The sequence below is a fragment of the Astatotilapia calliptera genome, chromosome 7, assembly GCF_900246225.1.
Source record: "Astatotilapia calliptera chromosome 7, fAstCal1.2, whole genome shotgun sequence".
NCBI lineage: Eukaryota > Metazoa > Chordata > Actinopteri > Cichliformes > Cichlidae > Astatotilapia > Astatotilapia calliptera.
Genome location: NC_039308.1, coordinates 32,065,623 through 32,081,903, shown reverse-complemented (window position 1 = coordinate 32,081,903; position 16,281 = coordinate 32,065,623). Strand labels below are relative to the sequence as shown.

General features: G+C 41.4%; 1 protein-coding gene and 1 long non-coding RNA gene across 9 annotated transcripts in view; both read right to left on the bottom strand.

The window, feature by feature from the left end:
* The window catches only part of grin1a (glutamate receptor, ionotropic, N-methyl D-aspartate 1a), a 37,717-nt gene extending 30,388 nt beyond the window's left edge, over positions 1–7,329 (bottom strand). For 5 of the 8 annotated variants that reach the window (XM_026174360.1, XM_026174361.1, XM_026174363.1 and 2 more), the window contains exons 1-3: positions 6,869–7,329; positions 1,370–1,504; positions 74–250 (exon numbers count right to left, since the gene is read on the bottom strand). In XM_026174360.1, coding sequence (XP_026030145.1) covers positions 74–250; positions 1,370–1,504; positions 6,869–7,117 — 561 coding nt within the window. In that variant the 5' untranslated portion in view covers positions 7,118–7,329. The remainder of the gene's footprint in view (positions 1–73; positions 251–1,369; positions 1,505–6,868) is intronic. The other 3 variants (XM_026174358.1, XM_026174357.1, XM_026174359.1) reach the window with 1 other exon arrangement.
* A 4,057-nt stretch (positions 7,330–11,386) lies between these two features.
* LOC113027427 (uncharacterized) lies at positions 11,387–12,218 on the bottom strand. The gene is made up of 3 exons (XR_003273051.1): positions 12,190–12,218; positions 11,925–12,071; positions 11,387–11,839 (listed from the first exon to the last, which is right to left on the bottom strand). It is a non-coding gene; the product is annotated as an uncharacterized LOC113027427 (long non-coding RNA).
* Between the last annotated feature and the right edge of the window lie 4,063 nt (positions 12,219–16,281).

Sequence of the window (16,281 nt, the reverse complement as noted above, 5' to 3'; positions counted from 1 at the left end):
CTCGCACGCTCATGCTCATACACTCGAGGGGACGGGGGAGGAGGCTAGGAGGCCGGGAGCCAGAGCATCTCACCTTTGTTTCTCTTTCCTCCAAGAGGGTCTCGAGCCTCTTTTGAGCAGCCCGGCCCTCGTGGTCGTCGCTCACTATCAGGATGATGTGGTTCCAGTTGAACTCGCGCATTAGGTCGAACCACACGTGCGCCTGGTGAGAGTAGGGAGGGACTGTCCGCAGAAAGGACAGGTGGATACTCTGAGGAGCATTGAGCAGAAAATAAGGTGATCAGCAAAGATGCATGATTAGTTTTTTAAAATCTGTTTGTTATCAAGTGGAAATAATATTAAATCATATTCTGACAACATGATAATTATCCCGTGTGCACAAGATAAAAAAAAATGTATCATGTAGAACTACATAACAGCTAAATTTCCAATGGTCTCATTGATTGCAACATAAGACTGTAAGTATACACAGTGTACCCAAAAGTAATCCAGTATGCAGTGGACATGCGCTGCATCCCCAAAATTCTCCTCTTTTGAAGAATATCAATAAAGGAAGTAATTAGCCACTTGGGAAAAAGAGGATCTCTGAGACTGAGTGGAGTCTGAAGTTACTACTATGTTCTGGCTGAGAGTCCAGAGTCTGCACCAGGAGTTTTAAACAAATAAATACTTTTTTTAAAAAGTAGGGGCACAAATAAAAGTGAAGAGCCTTAGCCATCAAAATAAAGACTTGAATGCAAAAACAGGATTATTTGAAGATGCTGCAAGTCTCTACATCTGGATAGCTTTAATTGAGTGTCCACATACTTTTGGTGATCTGGGATATGGTTTTGTATGCTGTTCATTTTAGCTGCTCAATCTGTTCTAGACAAATCATGCACCACATATTTAAGATGTTTTGTGGCAGTGAACAAAAGCAAACACAATGGATAAATATCATGTACAACAATATGGAATCCCTTTCCTTGATCTTCCTTCCTCACATCTCCCCCAGGCCTATCTAAATCTCTGAATTGAATGCCTCTCATTTCCCTTATTTTGGGAGATTATGGACTGTGTCACTTTAAACACTCAATTCATGTCTTTGGCATTTATGTGATTGCTTTAGTTTCATTTTGGTTGCTTGTGCTTCTTAAAAACACAAGTCAGGTCGGAGGCATTATTAATGATGCTCTTTCAAATTTCAGCTGGAAACCCATTTAATCACAGCTCCCCTAATGGACACTGATGGGACGTTTAATCTAGGAAGCCTCTGAAGATGCCCCAGGGGAGCTTCTTATTCCTCCACTCTGTGTTCACGCTCTTCCTGTTTTTCCTGTTTCCCTCTTTCTCTCTGTCTCCTTTTACATCTCTCACATCCATCACTCACCTTGTCTGAGTAGATGGACATGCGGGTGGTGAGCCCCACCACAGGGATGCGGTAGAAGCCTGCCGTGTAAGAGACAGGCGTCGGGGTTAGGTGGTCATTGGACTGGGGAGGGTGACTCACCAGGATAGCATAGACCTGCAGAGATACAGAAGAAGGACCCTTTGTCATTTTGACACTGCCATTAAGATAAAATGTTAAGACCACTCATCCTACTCCGATAGATGTTGGGGGCAGCAGTTTCTATCTTTGTTTCTTTCTTTAGAAGCTGTATATTAAAGATGGAAGTAGCTTTCAGGTCCGAAAAGTGAAGACACACCAGGTGTCTTAAATTTCCAATCTTTTAATGGCCAAGAGGGAGTGATGCTTCCTGTTGTACAAAGAAGCCAAGCTAAATATATCTCAATGAAAAAATTATTTAAAACATGGTTCCAGGTAACCCTTTATGGCTGGTCAGAGTGGACAGCCTCCGTTTTGCGCAGCTATTTTTAAAGCCTGGTAGAATTGCAACCTCATAAGCCATAAGCTAGCACAATAATTTTTTTTGCATATAAAACCTTAGGAGTTGTACTTATATCTTATACACTCATCTTGTCCCCGGTCACGGTTTCCTTCCACATATGGCTTTACAAAAATTGCATAAAAAGCACTTGCAGCAATACAAACATTATATTCCAGAAACACACTTTGCCGATCCAATCAGCTGTTTATAGCACTTCCTACGTTGGAATAGAGGTCAGAGCTGTCACAGAACTATCGCATGTCTGCCCGAAACCGGAAGTGACGTAATTTTTGTGGAAAATGTAGTTTTTGTCTTATATGGCATTTACAAAGATATGCTGGTGTTTTTAAAATTCCTGTTTGAGTTTATGCCTTTCTTATAGTTTCTGGGATGCTTAGAACTCAAATTACACTGTTGGAAATAGTATATTTTGATGCAAATGATGTTTGTTTTTTGCAAATTTGCATTACAATATTTATTTTCATTTTTCCTGCAGTATATAAAAATGGGTGTATCTCAAAAATAAAACTATGAAGACACTCAAAATAAATTTCCTGTGGTTGAAAACTATTTTGTGCAACTTTTTTGCATTTACAGTTTTGAGGGATATCCCTCTGAAATGTCTCTAACTAGAAATATGTGTTAAAAAAACATTTTCAATTTTTCTTTTATAGTTTATTGCATTTTTTTTTTTTTGCTTTTTTGTGTCGTTGCTATGGACTTAATGCATAAATATTATTAACATTTGGGATATAATGGTTGTATTGATGTATAGTAACTTGAAATACTCCCAAAAATGTCACTAAAGCATGTAAAAATATAAAGATAAGCTCTGGCAGACTTGGTTCTAGGTTAGGTCTTAAAGGGTTTAAAAAACAAGGATAACGTATGATACGTTTTATCATGTGATTGGTAAGTGTCTTTCCTTTTTGCGTGCAGTATCCATCAGCTTCATGATGAACTTCATCTTTTCACTAACAAATGCCAGAAGTCACAATGGTTTTATTCACCTTTTTATACAGTAAAAGTGAATCGGTGCATCTGGGAGAAAAGACTATTTTACAGTTTGTTATAAAAAATATTTTGGTCTTTGCCTTTAGAGATACCAAAATCTTTAGGATAGGGGGTTGAGTCGCAATATTTAATAAGAGACCTGTTCAAATTACATTAAGGCTTAAAGTTACATACTTGTGGCACAAAATACCAATACTTAGGCTTGAAAAAAAAATCAATAGTTGATGTCCAGGTGGCGTCATCCATCTTTGATATACAGTCTATTTTTACAGACCCTTAAAGACACAGTGTCCTCCAAAATCAAACACACACATCTTCTCCCAGGTCTTGTTTAGATGTGAGTTGCCCAGCCTCTGGGTCTGGGTCTGCCTTCTCTTGAGCATAATGGCGCCAACCACCTAAAGAAAGCAGGTGGAAGCCACTGATGACATCAAAAGTGTGAGCCTTTCAGCATGCAAGAGATGCAGTCCTTCTTTTGCATAGTAATGCAGTTGACAGTGTAGTTCAGTGAAAAGAAAAAAGCTCCAACATTCAAACTTTTTTTGAGTAACTGGGTCATAGTTTTTAGAAAGAGGCCAGTTTTCAAATTTAGTTTTTGTCACTTTAAGCAGCTCCACACAAGTGTTTTCAGTTTGTGGCTTTGTGTGTGTGTGTGTGTGTGTGTGTGTGTGTGTGTGTGTGTGTGTGTGTTACTGAATAGGAAAAAGTGTATGTCTCCATCCTTGTGCAATTTGATGTGCAGTTTCCCTTTAAGACTAGATTAAAATGCAGGAATTGTGTTAAAGTCTTTTCATTTCAGTTTTTATTTGGAATTAATCACTGATCACAAACTGATTGCTTCACAGAATCTAGGACATTGGAGGCCAGTGAGCATATATAGCCCTGGGGAAGCTGTCCACTAGACAGAGCCAGCAATTAAGCCTTGGCGGCAACATCAGGGTTTTTATTTATTTATTTTTTTTTTAGTGTTAAGGTTCAAAATTGAGGAGGGAGAGTACAAACCACCCATGGTCCAGAAGCTCTTGGTCCAACAATGATTTTAATGAACACACGTGTGGGAAGACACTCTGTACGCAGACAGCCAGTAGTCCTCGACTTAATCAAAGCATGAACAGATATTTTATAGCATCAGGGTTTGATTTACTGACGCCCCTTCATGCGTCACAGATACATTTTATACATAGATCAGAAGATCATCTTCTATTTTCATGGCTGGTACTTTCCGTTCTTGTCTTAAAGTGAATTGTTCCTCTTTCTTGCCGAGACAACAAGGACGGTTCCTCTTTTACCGAGACATGACTAATCTCTCCTCTAAATAAATCTAACTCATGTGTGTGTGTCACGACCTCACATGCTCTTTCTCAATTCACCTGTTGCACTTCTGACCTTTCACCAGACCAGAGGCTCACTGAGACTATATGTATGTCTTCTACTAAATAAATGTTTTAACCAAGAACTTCTACTAAAACCTTAATATAAAATGACCTGATATAAGTGTTTTGTAAGCATGTATTGCAATTCCTTCTATGGCTCCAAGTCACTTGCACAATAGATTGTCCGGACATCGCGCCGAACAAAGCTTCCAACCCCCAATTAATTGACCGAGCTCCAACTCTTTAATAAGCACAGATATGCATTGTGTATAAAATAGTTATAACTGCATCTGAAATACAAGGTCAACATAATAACTGTATGCATAACATCTTAAGGCCTTTCTTAAAGCTATCTGTTACATTGTTAAAGCCTCGTCTTAGCCTGCTGCTCAAAATAACTTTCACTTCTGCAAAACTCTCCAAGCCTGTTTCCTGTCCTGTTACTTTTAGCCTTTCTGAAAGACACACACTGTTCAACCCCTGAATGCAATATAAACTCCAGATTATATTATTAATGCAATGGTAATAATGATGATTATTTAACAATAGCAGTAAAATAATTTCCCTGCTCCACACTAGCTTGAATGAAACTTCTGTGTGCCTAACATACAATATACTCATTATTCATTCAGTGAACCTTGAATCTAGACATAAATTGTAGCCAGGGGCAACCACATCTATAACAAAAAATAGAGAGAAGCAAAAAAACAAAAAAGAAACTTCTCCTTGAGATGATGCTCACTGTGTGGGCTGGCAGACTAATATTAATTTGTGCTGTCTTATTCCTGCAAAAAGTGAGCCCAAGCTGACCAACTACTCAAGTAAAAGGATGAATTTATGTGAGAATCGATTTGAGAAATGCCCCGGAGATGTGGATGAAGGGGAATAAAGTTGGCATGGCTGTGCGGGAATGGATTATTGGATATGAGGAGTCCGTATGGTTGGGTCAAAAATGAGGTCTATCTTCCAAGGACTGCTCCCAGGCATCTACTCTTCCATCTGCCACAGTCTTCCCTCCTCTGTGACTGCTAGCACCTACTGATCTCATCAGATTACACCTTCGATAGACTTTCTGTCCAATTCAAGTGTGATTTAGTCTCATTCACAAGAGGTGTGTGTGTGTGTGTGTGTGTGTGTGTGTGTGTGTGTGTGTGTGTGTGTGTGTGTGTGTGTGTGTGTGTGTGTGTGTGTGTGTGACTATTGCTCTTCATACACATTCACATTGTGAGGATGTGTATGGTGAACAAGTGTGAACCTGAAATTTTTAACATAATGCGGTCTTTTAAGGGCCTAGGCAGGTAGTTAAGGTAAACAATATCCCCAATAAATCACTGTAAATCAGTTTAATGTCCCTTAAGTTCACGGGGGACACAGAGAACATTGTTGGTGTTGTCTTTAGAATCTCGTGTGGGTGGATTGTACACTCTTACTTTGTATGACAGAGACAGAATATGATGGTTTTATTCCTACAAGCCTGTGTCTCTTAGACTCGTTGTATTAAGCAGAGGACCAGGGACATGAAAGCAACACTGAAGCTGTGGGTGTTTTTTTTCTTTTTTTTTTATAAAGCTTAATTATGTGTGTGGGAGAAAGAAGAGTGAGAGCAAGAGGGACTTCACGCCTCAACATGCTGTGACATAATGTTGGCGCTTTTTAAAAGCTGTGTTGAGCATCACCACGAGAGGATGGTCGGTGCATTTGTCAGCATGCTTCAACTCTCAAAGGCACACACTCTCTAATCATGTATTACTTATGACATATGTTTTGCTGGCTACATCTGCAGCACAAATGGCGTGAATCTCCAAGATAATTCACATTTCAGGTCATTCTTAACATGCGCCTCCTCCTAGTATACCTTACAAAGACAGTTTCTCATGCCACCCATGCTTCGGATCACTATCAGAGGAACTGAGGTCATTATCCACCAAACATACTAAACTGTTACCTCAAACCATTCCAGCCTCCTTTTTCCAAAATGTTCACTCATCATGCAACACGCACGGTCAGAGCCAAGCCATTAATCACAAATTACATATTGCACATTTTCACTCCTGACTGGTTCCTTTGCAGTTGAGTTGTTCTGCAGCTGGGTGTCCTATAAAGTACAATTGCCCTCTCATCCGAGTTATTGCCCCAAACCACAGCCTATTTTTGGATTTCTGGAAAACAGATGGAGCTGTAGAGGGATCAGTGTATTATACAAAGTGAACTAAAATGTGAGTTAAAGTGTGGAATAGTGCCAAATGGAACAACAGAAGGCCAGCATAATATGTAGTCTAACTTCCTGCCCCTACATTAACATGTTCCTGCTTGATAGATATTCTGCAGCTGAAGATCTAATAAAATAGTCTGTCTAGGTTTAATTCAGAATTTGAGACTAATAAGCTAGTTATGACAACCAATCCCTTCAACGGTGCAAAGGTGAAAAAACAAAGATGCTTCTGAAATGTAAGCAATTTCACCGAAAGCACAAACTTTCTCTGTTAAGAAGCAGTCCCTCAAAGACACCCGGATGCAACTATCTTTAGGTAGGTGGACTTGGCATTTAGCTCGTGGCAAATATACTAAAAGATATGAATAAGGCAACTAGAGCCCATTGGCAGTAAACTGTACCTGACTGGAGATGAGGTCCTCGCAGACGGAGAGAGCCATCTGGATCGCGTTGGATTTATGCGTTACGGAGATGGCGGTCAGCTTGAATTTGTCCCTGCCATAGACTTGGTTGGCCTGGGTCACGGCATCTTTGAAGACCTGCTCGTATCTCTTCTGGCTCAGGACGGCCCCGATGTTCACGATCTTCGGCTCGCAGCCGGCCCGCGCGCAGGAGCACGAGAAGAGCACCGCCAGCAGAAACAGACGCATCGTGTGGACCACCAAACAGCACAGCGCAGCCCGGTCGCTTTTCTCCCCGGTGGCGGGTCGGCTCGACCAGCTTCTGGACAGCTCAGCCAGTTGAATGCGCGACTGCAGGCACAATCCAGGTGGGCGGTGATAGCGAGGGAGGGAGGCCAAAAAAGGAAGAGGAAGACTTTGTCCAAAAAAAGGTGGTTTGGTTATATGCAATGCGGAGGAATGTGCATGATCATGTTAGAGACAGGCTGTCAACCGGGGACATCTAACCCGCATTGTCCACCTTCTTTGCTCTCCTTTGAGGAGCTGCAAAACCTTCTAGTGGCAGCCACAAAGACTTAAACCATAGCCCACGCTTTTACGGCTTCCTCTCCGGGGCGAGTATCGCTCTCTCCAGCCTCTGTTCCCGTGCGCTTTCTCCGAACTCAGCACCGATGCGTGGCGCGCTGGTTGCTCCGGGCTGAGCGGCTGCTGCTGCTGCTGCTGTCCTTGGTCCTGACAGCTGTGCATGCGCGCCTGTGGTGCGCGCTCCCGCTGTATCGGTTCCCTGCTCCGGAGTTTTGCGCGTTGGCGTGCTGTGCTGCTGCTGCTGCTTCAGCTACTAATGATGCCGGCGAAGAAGCTAATCCTATGAAAAATACATGTAATCACTTGTTAAAAACACACTCGATCATCATGTTTGTCATAACAGGACACGAAAGGCAGGAGCAGTATGAATGGGCTGCAAAAAAAAATTATATTAGCGTTGTGGGCTTTGCTGGTGCATAAAATTTGAAATGGTCAGAAGGGAGGAGGGAAGGCGTTTGTCTTTTTAGTATAACAGTAGTCATGCCCCCCCGGAACTGGAACTGGAAAGAGAGCCTGATTTCTCATACTGCTCTCTCTCGTAAACTGGACCGACCTCCGTGAGCAGCTCATTAATCACACAGGATGTCGGCATCATCAGTCATAGCCCGTCACTCTTCTGCAGAAGATGACTCGCCTGTCTTGTTTCTCTAATTTTTGTACGTGTGTGTGTGTGTGTGAGAGAGAGAGAGAGAGAGAGAGAGAGAAGTGTGTTTGTAAAGGATAGTGTGTGTGTGTGTGTGTGTGTGTGTGTGAGAGAGAGAGAGAGAGAAGTGTGTTTGTAAAGGATAGAGTGTGTGTGTGTGTGTGTGTGTGCGTGTGTGTGTGTGCAGAGGCGAAGTAAAAGAAACACACTGTAGATATTGTGGATGTTGCATTATATCTGACCCCTCTGTTGATGAAACTGTTTGCTTCCCTGCAGCTGAAGACACGAGCAGAATCAACCTCCTGGTTACCTAGGAAACTGGCTTTTACAACACACACGCACACGCGCTTGCACACAGCGGAGAGCTTCACACGGAGGAAATGTTCTCTCAATTTTTTTTTAATGGAAAGCAGTGAGACAATGAGTTTATTCATCACTGCAGGAAACGTCAAAATATCTTTCTGTAACAAAACGGTCATTAACACCAAAATGAAAAGAAAAAGATTAAAAAGAGGACATTTAATCGGAAGGATTCAAATGGTCAAACATCAGTTTATCATTTTATTTTTAATATCATAATAAGCTGGATACTATTTCAATATTTCCCCTGAGAGTACATGCGTTTATTCCCGGTATTAACAATTCCTACGTAGGAAAAAAAAAAGGTGTTTTGAAATGAGGCCAGTGTTTGAACAGTGCTCCGAATTCTAAATCACTGAAACACTGTGGTGTCTCTCTGCTCGCAGTGAGCTGATAAATTAATCACAAGGCTGAAAGAAATCAACATTCATCAGCTGCAGGCTGTTCTCCTTCCAAAGTGAGCTCCTCTCAAGTATGATCTGACTGTTTTCTTTATAACTTTAACAATGTGCACTGACAAAGGGGATATTAGGCATGACGGTTCAATTTCGCAGGAAACCTGACACATGTTTACCAGTAGTTCTAATAAAAAACGAATGGAGAAAGGTGTTGCATGAATTTAACTTTGTGTAGGTTGTATTACAAACCTACACAAAGTTAATTTAAAAAGAGATTGTGTGTCTCACTACTGCGCTTGTGTGTTGTTCTGTTGGTGTACTTTTAGTCTAACAGTGGGTCTTGTAGGACTCTATTTTCTAAATCTAGATAAATAATTTAGCATTTCTTTTTCAATCGTTGTTTTTAAATCAGGAAATTAGGTTCTGCGTCCTGATCTAGACAGAATCAGGCATTTAACTCAGTTTTATTTTTGTTGTGTCACCGAACTGGACCAAAGGTTTGCCACCCTCTACCAAGAAGGTGACTCTATTGTAACTGGAGCACACTGGATGCCACAACCAAAGTAGACCGAGTGAGCAGTACTGCCTAGCAAGTGAAGCCTGCGACCACAATCTGAAAGAGCAAGTACTGGAGAAAGTGTCCAGATTCCAGCCCGCGCTCCCAGGACAGCCAGCTAATCAACAAATTTAGCATCCAGTTGACTGGGACTTTGCTGCACTAATGAGAAGCCTCTGTCTCCATTGAAGAACACTGGAGGCAATTTAACTAGACCAGGCTCCTCAATGTAACCTGCCACCCCACTGGCTGTCACCCTGGCTCCACAAGAGATGCCACGGTCTTGGTTTCTCCATGGTCTTGTGCACCATCTCACAGTCCATCCACAGCCAGGTCCTTCCATGACACCACAGCTGATCCTCACCTTGATTCTTGCTCCATCCTGCTTCACGGCCGTGGTTATATGAGACCCTGTTGCCTGGAATATCGGGATGAAGATACCTGAGTTCTGGAATTAGACAGCGAAATTCCGGGGACTATATGGGACCACGCTAAGTTGAAGTATGTTGTAGTCCATGTCGGATCAAATGGAGTCTCTGAACTACCGCACTTTCATCTCAGACACAATTCCTACTCTCTACTGCAGGGTGGGTCATTTCAGTTGCTTGCTGAGCTTAGTCAGTCTGTTGCAACTACAAGATGACTTTTATAGCCAACTTTAACTTGTTCTGAGAGCTTGGAGGGCTTATCAGAGTGATGGTCTGCACCCTAATAGAGCAGGTTCTTGTATGTTGTCAGCATATATATGCTGCACCTTTCTCTGGGTGCTCAACCATAACAATCTCTGATCAAGCTTCTCTCACTCGGGATACTGGTCTATTCACAGAACACGCTTATGAAACTAGCAACACAAAGCTCCCTATTTAGATTTGGGAGACAGGTGTCCTCCTTACTTTTCGAATTAGACTTAAAACGTTTCTTTTCTATAAGATTTATAGTAAGGGCTGGATCAGGCAACCCTGAATCATCCTTTAGTTATGCAGCAGTGGACCTTTGAGTGTTGGGGTTTTCTCCAGAACACCATAGGCTATTTGCCTTACTGTAGAAAAGAGCTTAAGGCAACTGTTGTTGTGATTTAGTGCTACATAAAAAAAATCTGAATTGAATTGAAAATGCCCATATACACCAAGAATGTGACCATGCACCATTACATTAAAGCCATTATTAGAGATTTCCCATCATCCTACCTGAACATCCCTGAGGCACGGAGACATATTCATTGGTCCTCTGGGAGTCTGATAATCAATTGTAGGGTAAAAGCCAAGCTGCCAGCCGCTGTCTGTCCCTAGAGTGTGCAGGTGTCCCTGTTTACATGGATTTGTCCTGCATATTTGTCCCTTGCCCATCCCCCATCCCACAAACTGAGGCAGTGTCCCGCATTTTGATTGGTTCAAGTTTGGAAAACTTGCATCTGCTGTAAAGACACTTTACTTTTATCCAATGGCTGCTAAGAAAGCAGAGAAGACTGTCAACATCACTCACATTTAGGTTAGAGTAGAGTATGACCAACGGGGGACATTGTGAGTCACCACAAAGTCAAAGGCTTTGCGCATTTGACAGGAAAATGTTGAAGACTACTACAAAGAAAAGGAAATGCAGCTACAATAAAGAGAGGGAAATACTCCATACAAGGTAAGGCTGTGGAAGGAAGTTCCTAGAGTTTTTGTCTTTATTATCATCATTTTTGCTGTGGCATGGGGAAGAATATTAGACAAGTTCTTTGCATTTATGTGTCCTAGATTTAGTTTTTTGGGATCTGATTGCCCATCCTCGCTTCCAAGCTGCACACAGTGAATGCTAATGTAGATTTTTACCACAAAATTAGACCCAGCACTTGCAATACCACACACTGTGTTGCAGAGTTGAAACAGCTGTGTGCTGTAGCTGCAGGCTTCATGCTGCTAGTGCCATAAGAGAGAATGATTTAGTCTGCTTTAATTAGGGAAGATAAGTGGACAGATATCAGCTGAACAACAGAAGGCAAAGGGCAATAAGTCACAACATCGTCTGCTCTAATTTTCTTTAACTTCTTTAATTCTACTGATGGTTTCGGGTTGTTAAAAAAAACTAGTTTAATGGTTACAGTAGTCGGCTTACATACACTGGCTTACATAAACATTATACGACACAAAATTCTCCACGGTTCTGGCCCAGCAAGGGGTCACTCATGTCATGGTATTGATTGCAGAGGATTCATAACTCCACTGGGCCCTAGAGAGAGTGGTTTACCCTTCAAATGTAATTTGTTTTGTGGACTATGGAGGATGTTGGACTCAAAGTGGGTGACTCAGGTTTATTTACAGCAAGATGAACAGAAACAAAAGGCAAACATGAGGGTTTCCAGTTAGTGACGGTTCAAGTCCTTCACTAACTCTTTACACAACAGATTGTCTCTCTGAAATGCTTTCTCAGGAACATACCAGGATTTTCTGCACAGAGGAAGAAAACAGGCAAGTGTAAGTCACCGTCAAAAACAGAGCAAAAATACGGACATGGGGAACTAACATCACTAACGGTCTTAATCAGTGATCAGGCGACAACTGAATGTCTTCCCTCAGCTTAAGTATCAGCAGCACAATGAGACGATGACAAATGGATGTTCTCATCATCTCCGGGTGAACAGGACCGAAGGATGGAAGGAAGCCAAGAGGAATCCCACCCCTGAAACACAAAAGCGTTGTTAGCTGCTCACTCACTTAAATGCATTCACACAGAGAGTGGAAGAGAGGAAAAGAGCAACAAGAGAAGAGTTTGACAGAAAGATTAGTCTAACCCAGACCTTCCCAAAGTGTGGGGGGCGCAGAACCGTTGCAGGGGGGGCCCGGCATGGACACTGCTAGCACGGGGCGCCTACACAAAGGCAAAGCAGGAGATGAAGCATAGCAGAATATGTTTCCAAACCAACTTCATTCTAAGCCAAAGACTAGAAAATATGGTGGAACAAATCTTCCCTTTGGCTTCACCTGCACAAGTGCCAAGGTAGGTCTCCCCTGCAGAATTGGTTTTCCCTTCGTCAGGAGCATCGCTGGGCTCTTCAAATCACGGACAAACAGTATCCCACATTCTTGATTTTTAGTTCACAAACACTTGTTGTAACGACTAACTACTCCTGACATATTGGAGATGTTAGCTCTTTATACAGTAAAGTTACAGCGGGATACAAATAACATCAGTAATAATTTATTTGCCACGATTTGTTCCCCCTGTCTAAATCACAGACAAACAGTATCCCACAGTTGTTTATGTTTTTACACCCATTTTGCACAGAGAGGCATTTTTTGAAAAATTTCTTGATAGCAATGTTGAATATTATTACACAGGAAAAAACAACTACATGTAAAATAATCACACAGTGACGCCTCTGCCTTTCTAAATGGAGGGACAGTAACTGCGTGTTTATATGTAAGAGTGTAAAACCTGCAGATAGAGACAAAATACTGTTAATCTGACTATCTGTCATTCTGCAATTCATGTCATGTAAACAATAACGTGGCGCACAGCTGACGTGAAAAAGGCACATACCTTTGACGTTGCGTGACGAACTCTGTATTCCTCGTCCACACGTAAAAGCAAAAAAGGAGTTTTAAAAAATCTCAGTTTTCGGTGATTCGAAACGCCGTTTACGTGTGGACGAAACCAGGGGCGATTATAGGATCAGAACTTTGGGGGTGCTGAGCACCCAGAGAGCTGCCCAGCCATGCAAGATAAACCTGTCTCTGTCAGTCCCTGCATCCTTAAAGGTTGTCCCAAGTTCTCTCTGACTGTTTCCTTGGTGCATTTAAACCCCTGTTCCTCCCTGTCCTCATCGTCTGTTGTCTTCATCTCCGTTATCAGTCATCATAATTTTACCATTTCTGTGCAAGTCTGCAAATTTCTTTATTAAATCATAAGATTCTTAAATTCATCAAGTCTCTCTGTGCCTGGGTCCTCATCTTAATACATGACATTACTGTTTTGTACATTTTACACAATTTAATCCCCACATTTGTGAAAGAAAAGCAAAACACTTTTTTGAAAAGTCTGTAACAAAACCATCAAATCTGATCAATGTTATTTAAATGCTGCAAAAGAAGAATGGATTGGAATAGAAAAAATCCTAACCTTAATTACTGGGGGAGAATAATGAATGATGCTCATAGTGAGTAAAAAGTAAACTGAGTGCATTTTTTGGACAGAGATTCACTTTTAATGTGTATGTATAATATAATACAGATACATAAAAATAAACTCCCAAAACAGAATAAATTATTACAAATAAATTATTACAAAATATTAATAAAACTATAAAAATGGAGGCAACTTAGCCTGTGGTAGAATGTATACAATGTATGAAAAAATCTTTATTGTAGATACTAATTTTACTAATTTAATAATAATAATTTTGTGTTGTAAGATTTATGAGTTTTATGCTTTCATAGTGGTACTTAGGAGAGCTTGACATTTTCTCAGGTGGTATCACACTGAAACACTGATAAGGTAAGTGTGTGTGTGCTTTTGGAAAACATTTAAAGCTGCAGTACAGAATCTTTGAAACAAGCTTAAAACATTTTTAGAATATAAACAGAGAACTCTGCTTCTCTTTACAGCTCCTCACGTACGTACTGCGGCAGTCATACAGACAAGTGGACGGTCCAAAAGTTGGCCTACCTATTACTGGCTGAGGTTTTAGTAGAGTTGTGGCTGAACCACATAAAAATATATCATTGATTTTAATCTCCCCAATCAATTATAATGTTATGTTGGAATGTTGTTAAAGAGGGTCAAAAATGTTTCAACCCAGTTTGTTTTGCAGATTCTGTATAGCAGCTTTAATATAGGGAGAACACAACTTCCAGATTGTGTGAGTAAAATCAGGTTTTTTCTCTTTGTCAGTTTAATAGTTTCTGTTGTGCCTGTCACTGTTCCCTGTCTGTTTCCTTACCTGGTTCTTCCTGACCTTGTACTTTGTCCTCACGTTCCCCTCTTTCCTCGCTCCCTCTTTGGACTGACAATCATACACAAATAGATTGTATTCAATTAGATGAAAAATTACATTAATATGAAAAAAATTCTATTAAGATCGCTAACAAAAAGTCCTCTCAGTGTACTTTCAACCAAAAGGCAAATAACCACATGAACATCTAATAAAAGATATAAACATTGAAACACTGATCCAACATTATTCTTGATTGACGGATCATTTGATCTTACACTTTTACCTGAATGTGACTCCTTTTTTTGAAAAAACTTCCTTATATCCATTATGGACCTGGCTGTCTCTACACACAAACACACACACACACACACACACACACACACACACACACACACACACAACAGGAGTTATAAGGTTAAGGGGCATTCAGTCAGTTAGCTAGTTAGTATCCATTTCAAACAGGACAGTGGTAACCAACAGTAGGCTGCGGACAAGTTTTAGATTTTAAATAGGCTGTATACATTTCAATGGGAGCAACAGGACGGTCAAATGTCGCTGAATTTACTACAGAGCAGGACGGATTGTAGGGTAGCAAACATTGTCGGAAAACATGTTTTCAACACTGCAGGTTACCTGGTGTAATGTTTTTCAGCTAAAAAGAAACATGGTCTGACTCCTACCTAACTATATAAAGAGTAACTGAAGGTTAAATGCAGCTAATATGTCCTGTTTTAAGCCAGGCACTTACACTTCCGCTCTGCTGCGTCTAAGCCACCATCGCTCTGGCAGCAAGAGGCTAGAGCCAGAGTAGGGGAGAGGCGAGCTGGAACAAACCATTTTGGGAGGGGAGGGGGGGGGGTATCTATACTTTTGTTGTTAAAATCTTATGTCTCAAACAAGTACAGTACTGTATGCTTTTTATATTTTTAGTAGTGTGTCACACAAACAGCAAATATTGTCAAAAAAAGTAAGAAATCTTTGGGGGTGCATTGATTAATTTTGGCTGAAGCACCCCCCAAAATGGCTAAAATCGCCCCTGGACTAAACAGCTGCGTTTTCAGAAATACCGGTGTAGGTGCGGACATAGCGTAAAAGAGTTAGTAGTTTATTTTCTTACTACCTGCAGATTACTTGTATTTGCTTAATTGTTTACTAAATGTTTGAGGTGTGAAATGAGCAAAATATGGGTGTGTGTTGTTGGAGGATGAATTTGTGCGTGCGTGTGTGTGCGTACGCGCGCGAGGGGGGGGGGGGGGGGGGCGCGAACATTTTTCTTGTAAAACAAAGGGGGGCCCAGCGAAAAAAGTTTGGGAACCACTGGTCTAACCCTTGGGGGTGTTTTTTGTTTGTTTGTTGATTAGCTAACGTCCCGTGATGTTAAACATCGGCGGCAGGAGGACGGGATCCTTTATAGACTGAGATGGTGTAAGTCAACATTTTGGTCTCTTTGCATTTCTCTAGCCCAGTTTGACTTTAAAATCCTTCTACTGCGCAAAGTCTTGAATGATGAGACCTCATCATGTCTTAGAGTCATCATAGCAAATAGCAGGCAGAGCCTTCAGGTATCATGTCTCCTTCTGTGGAACCAGCATCCAGTTTGGGTTCAGGAGAAAGACCCTCTCTGCTTTTAAGATTAGACTTGAGCTTGTTTATGCTGCTACAGGCTCGGGCTGCTGGGTGACTTTCCATGATACACCGAGCATTTCTTCTCTACTCCCACGTTTTAGTGCGTATGCATTTATCTGCCACTATTGCATGTCATTCAATTCTATCTGCTCTCTCCTGCAGTTTGCATTTTTACCAGTCTGTTGCTCGTGGTCAGCCTGTGTGCTGTCCCTTTTTTTCCTTTTCCTTTTCCCCTCACCCACCAACCACAGCAGATGGCTGCCCCTCCCAGAGCCAGAGGTCTGTGCCTGTGCTTGCTTGTAGAGAATTGACTGATCCTTGGGGTTTTCT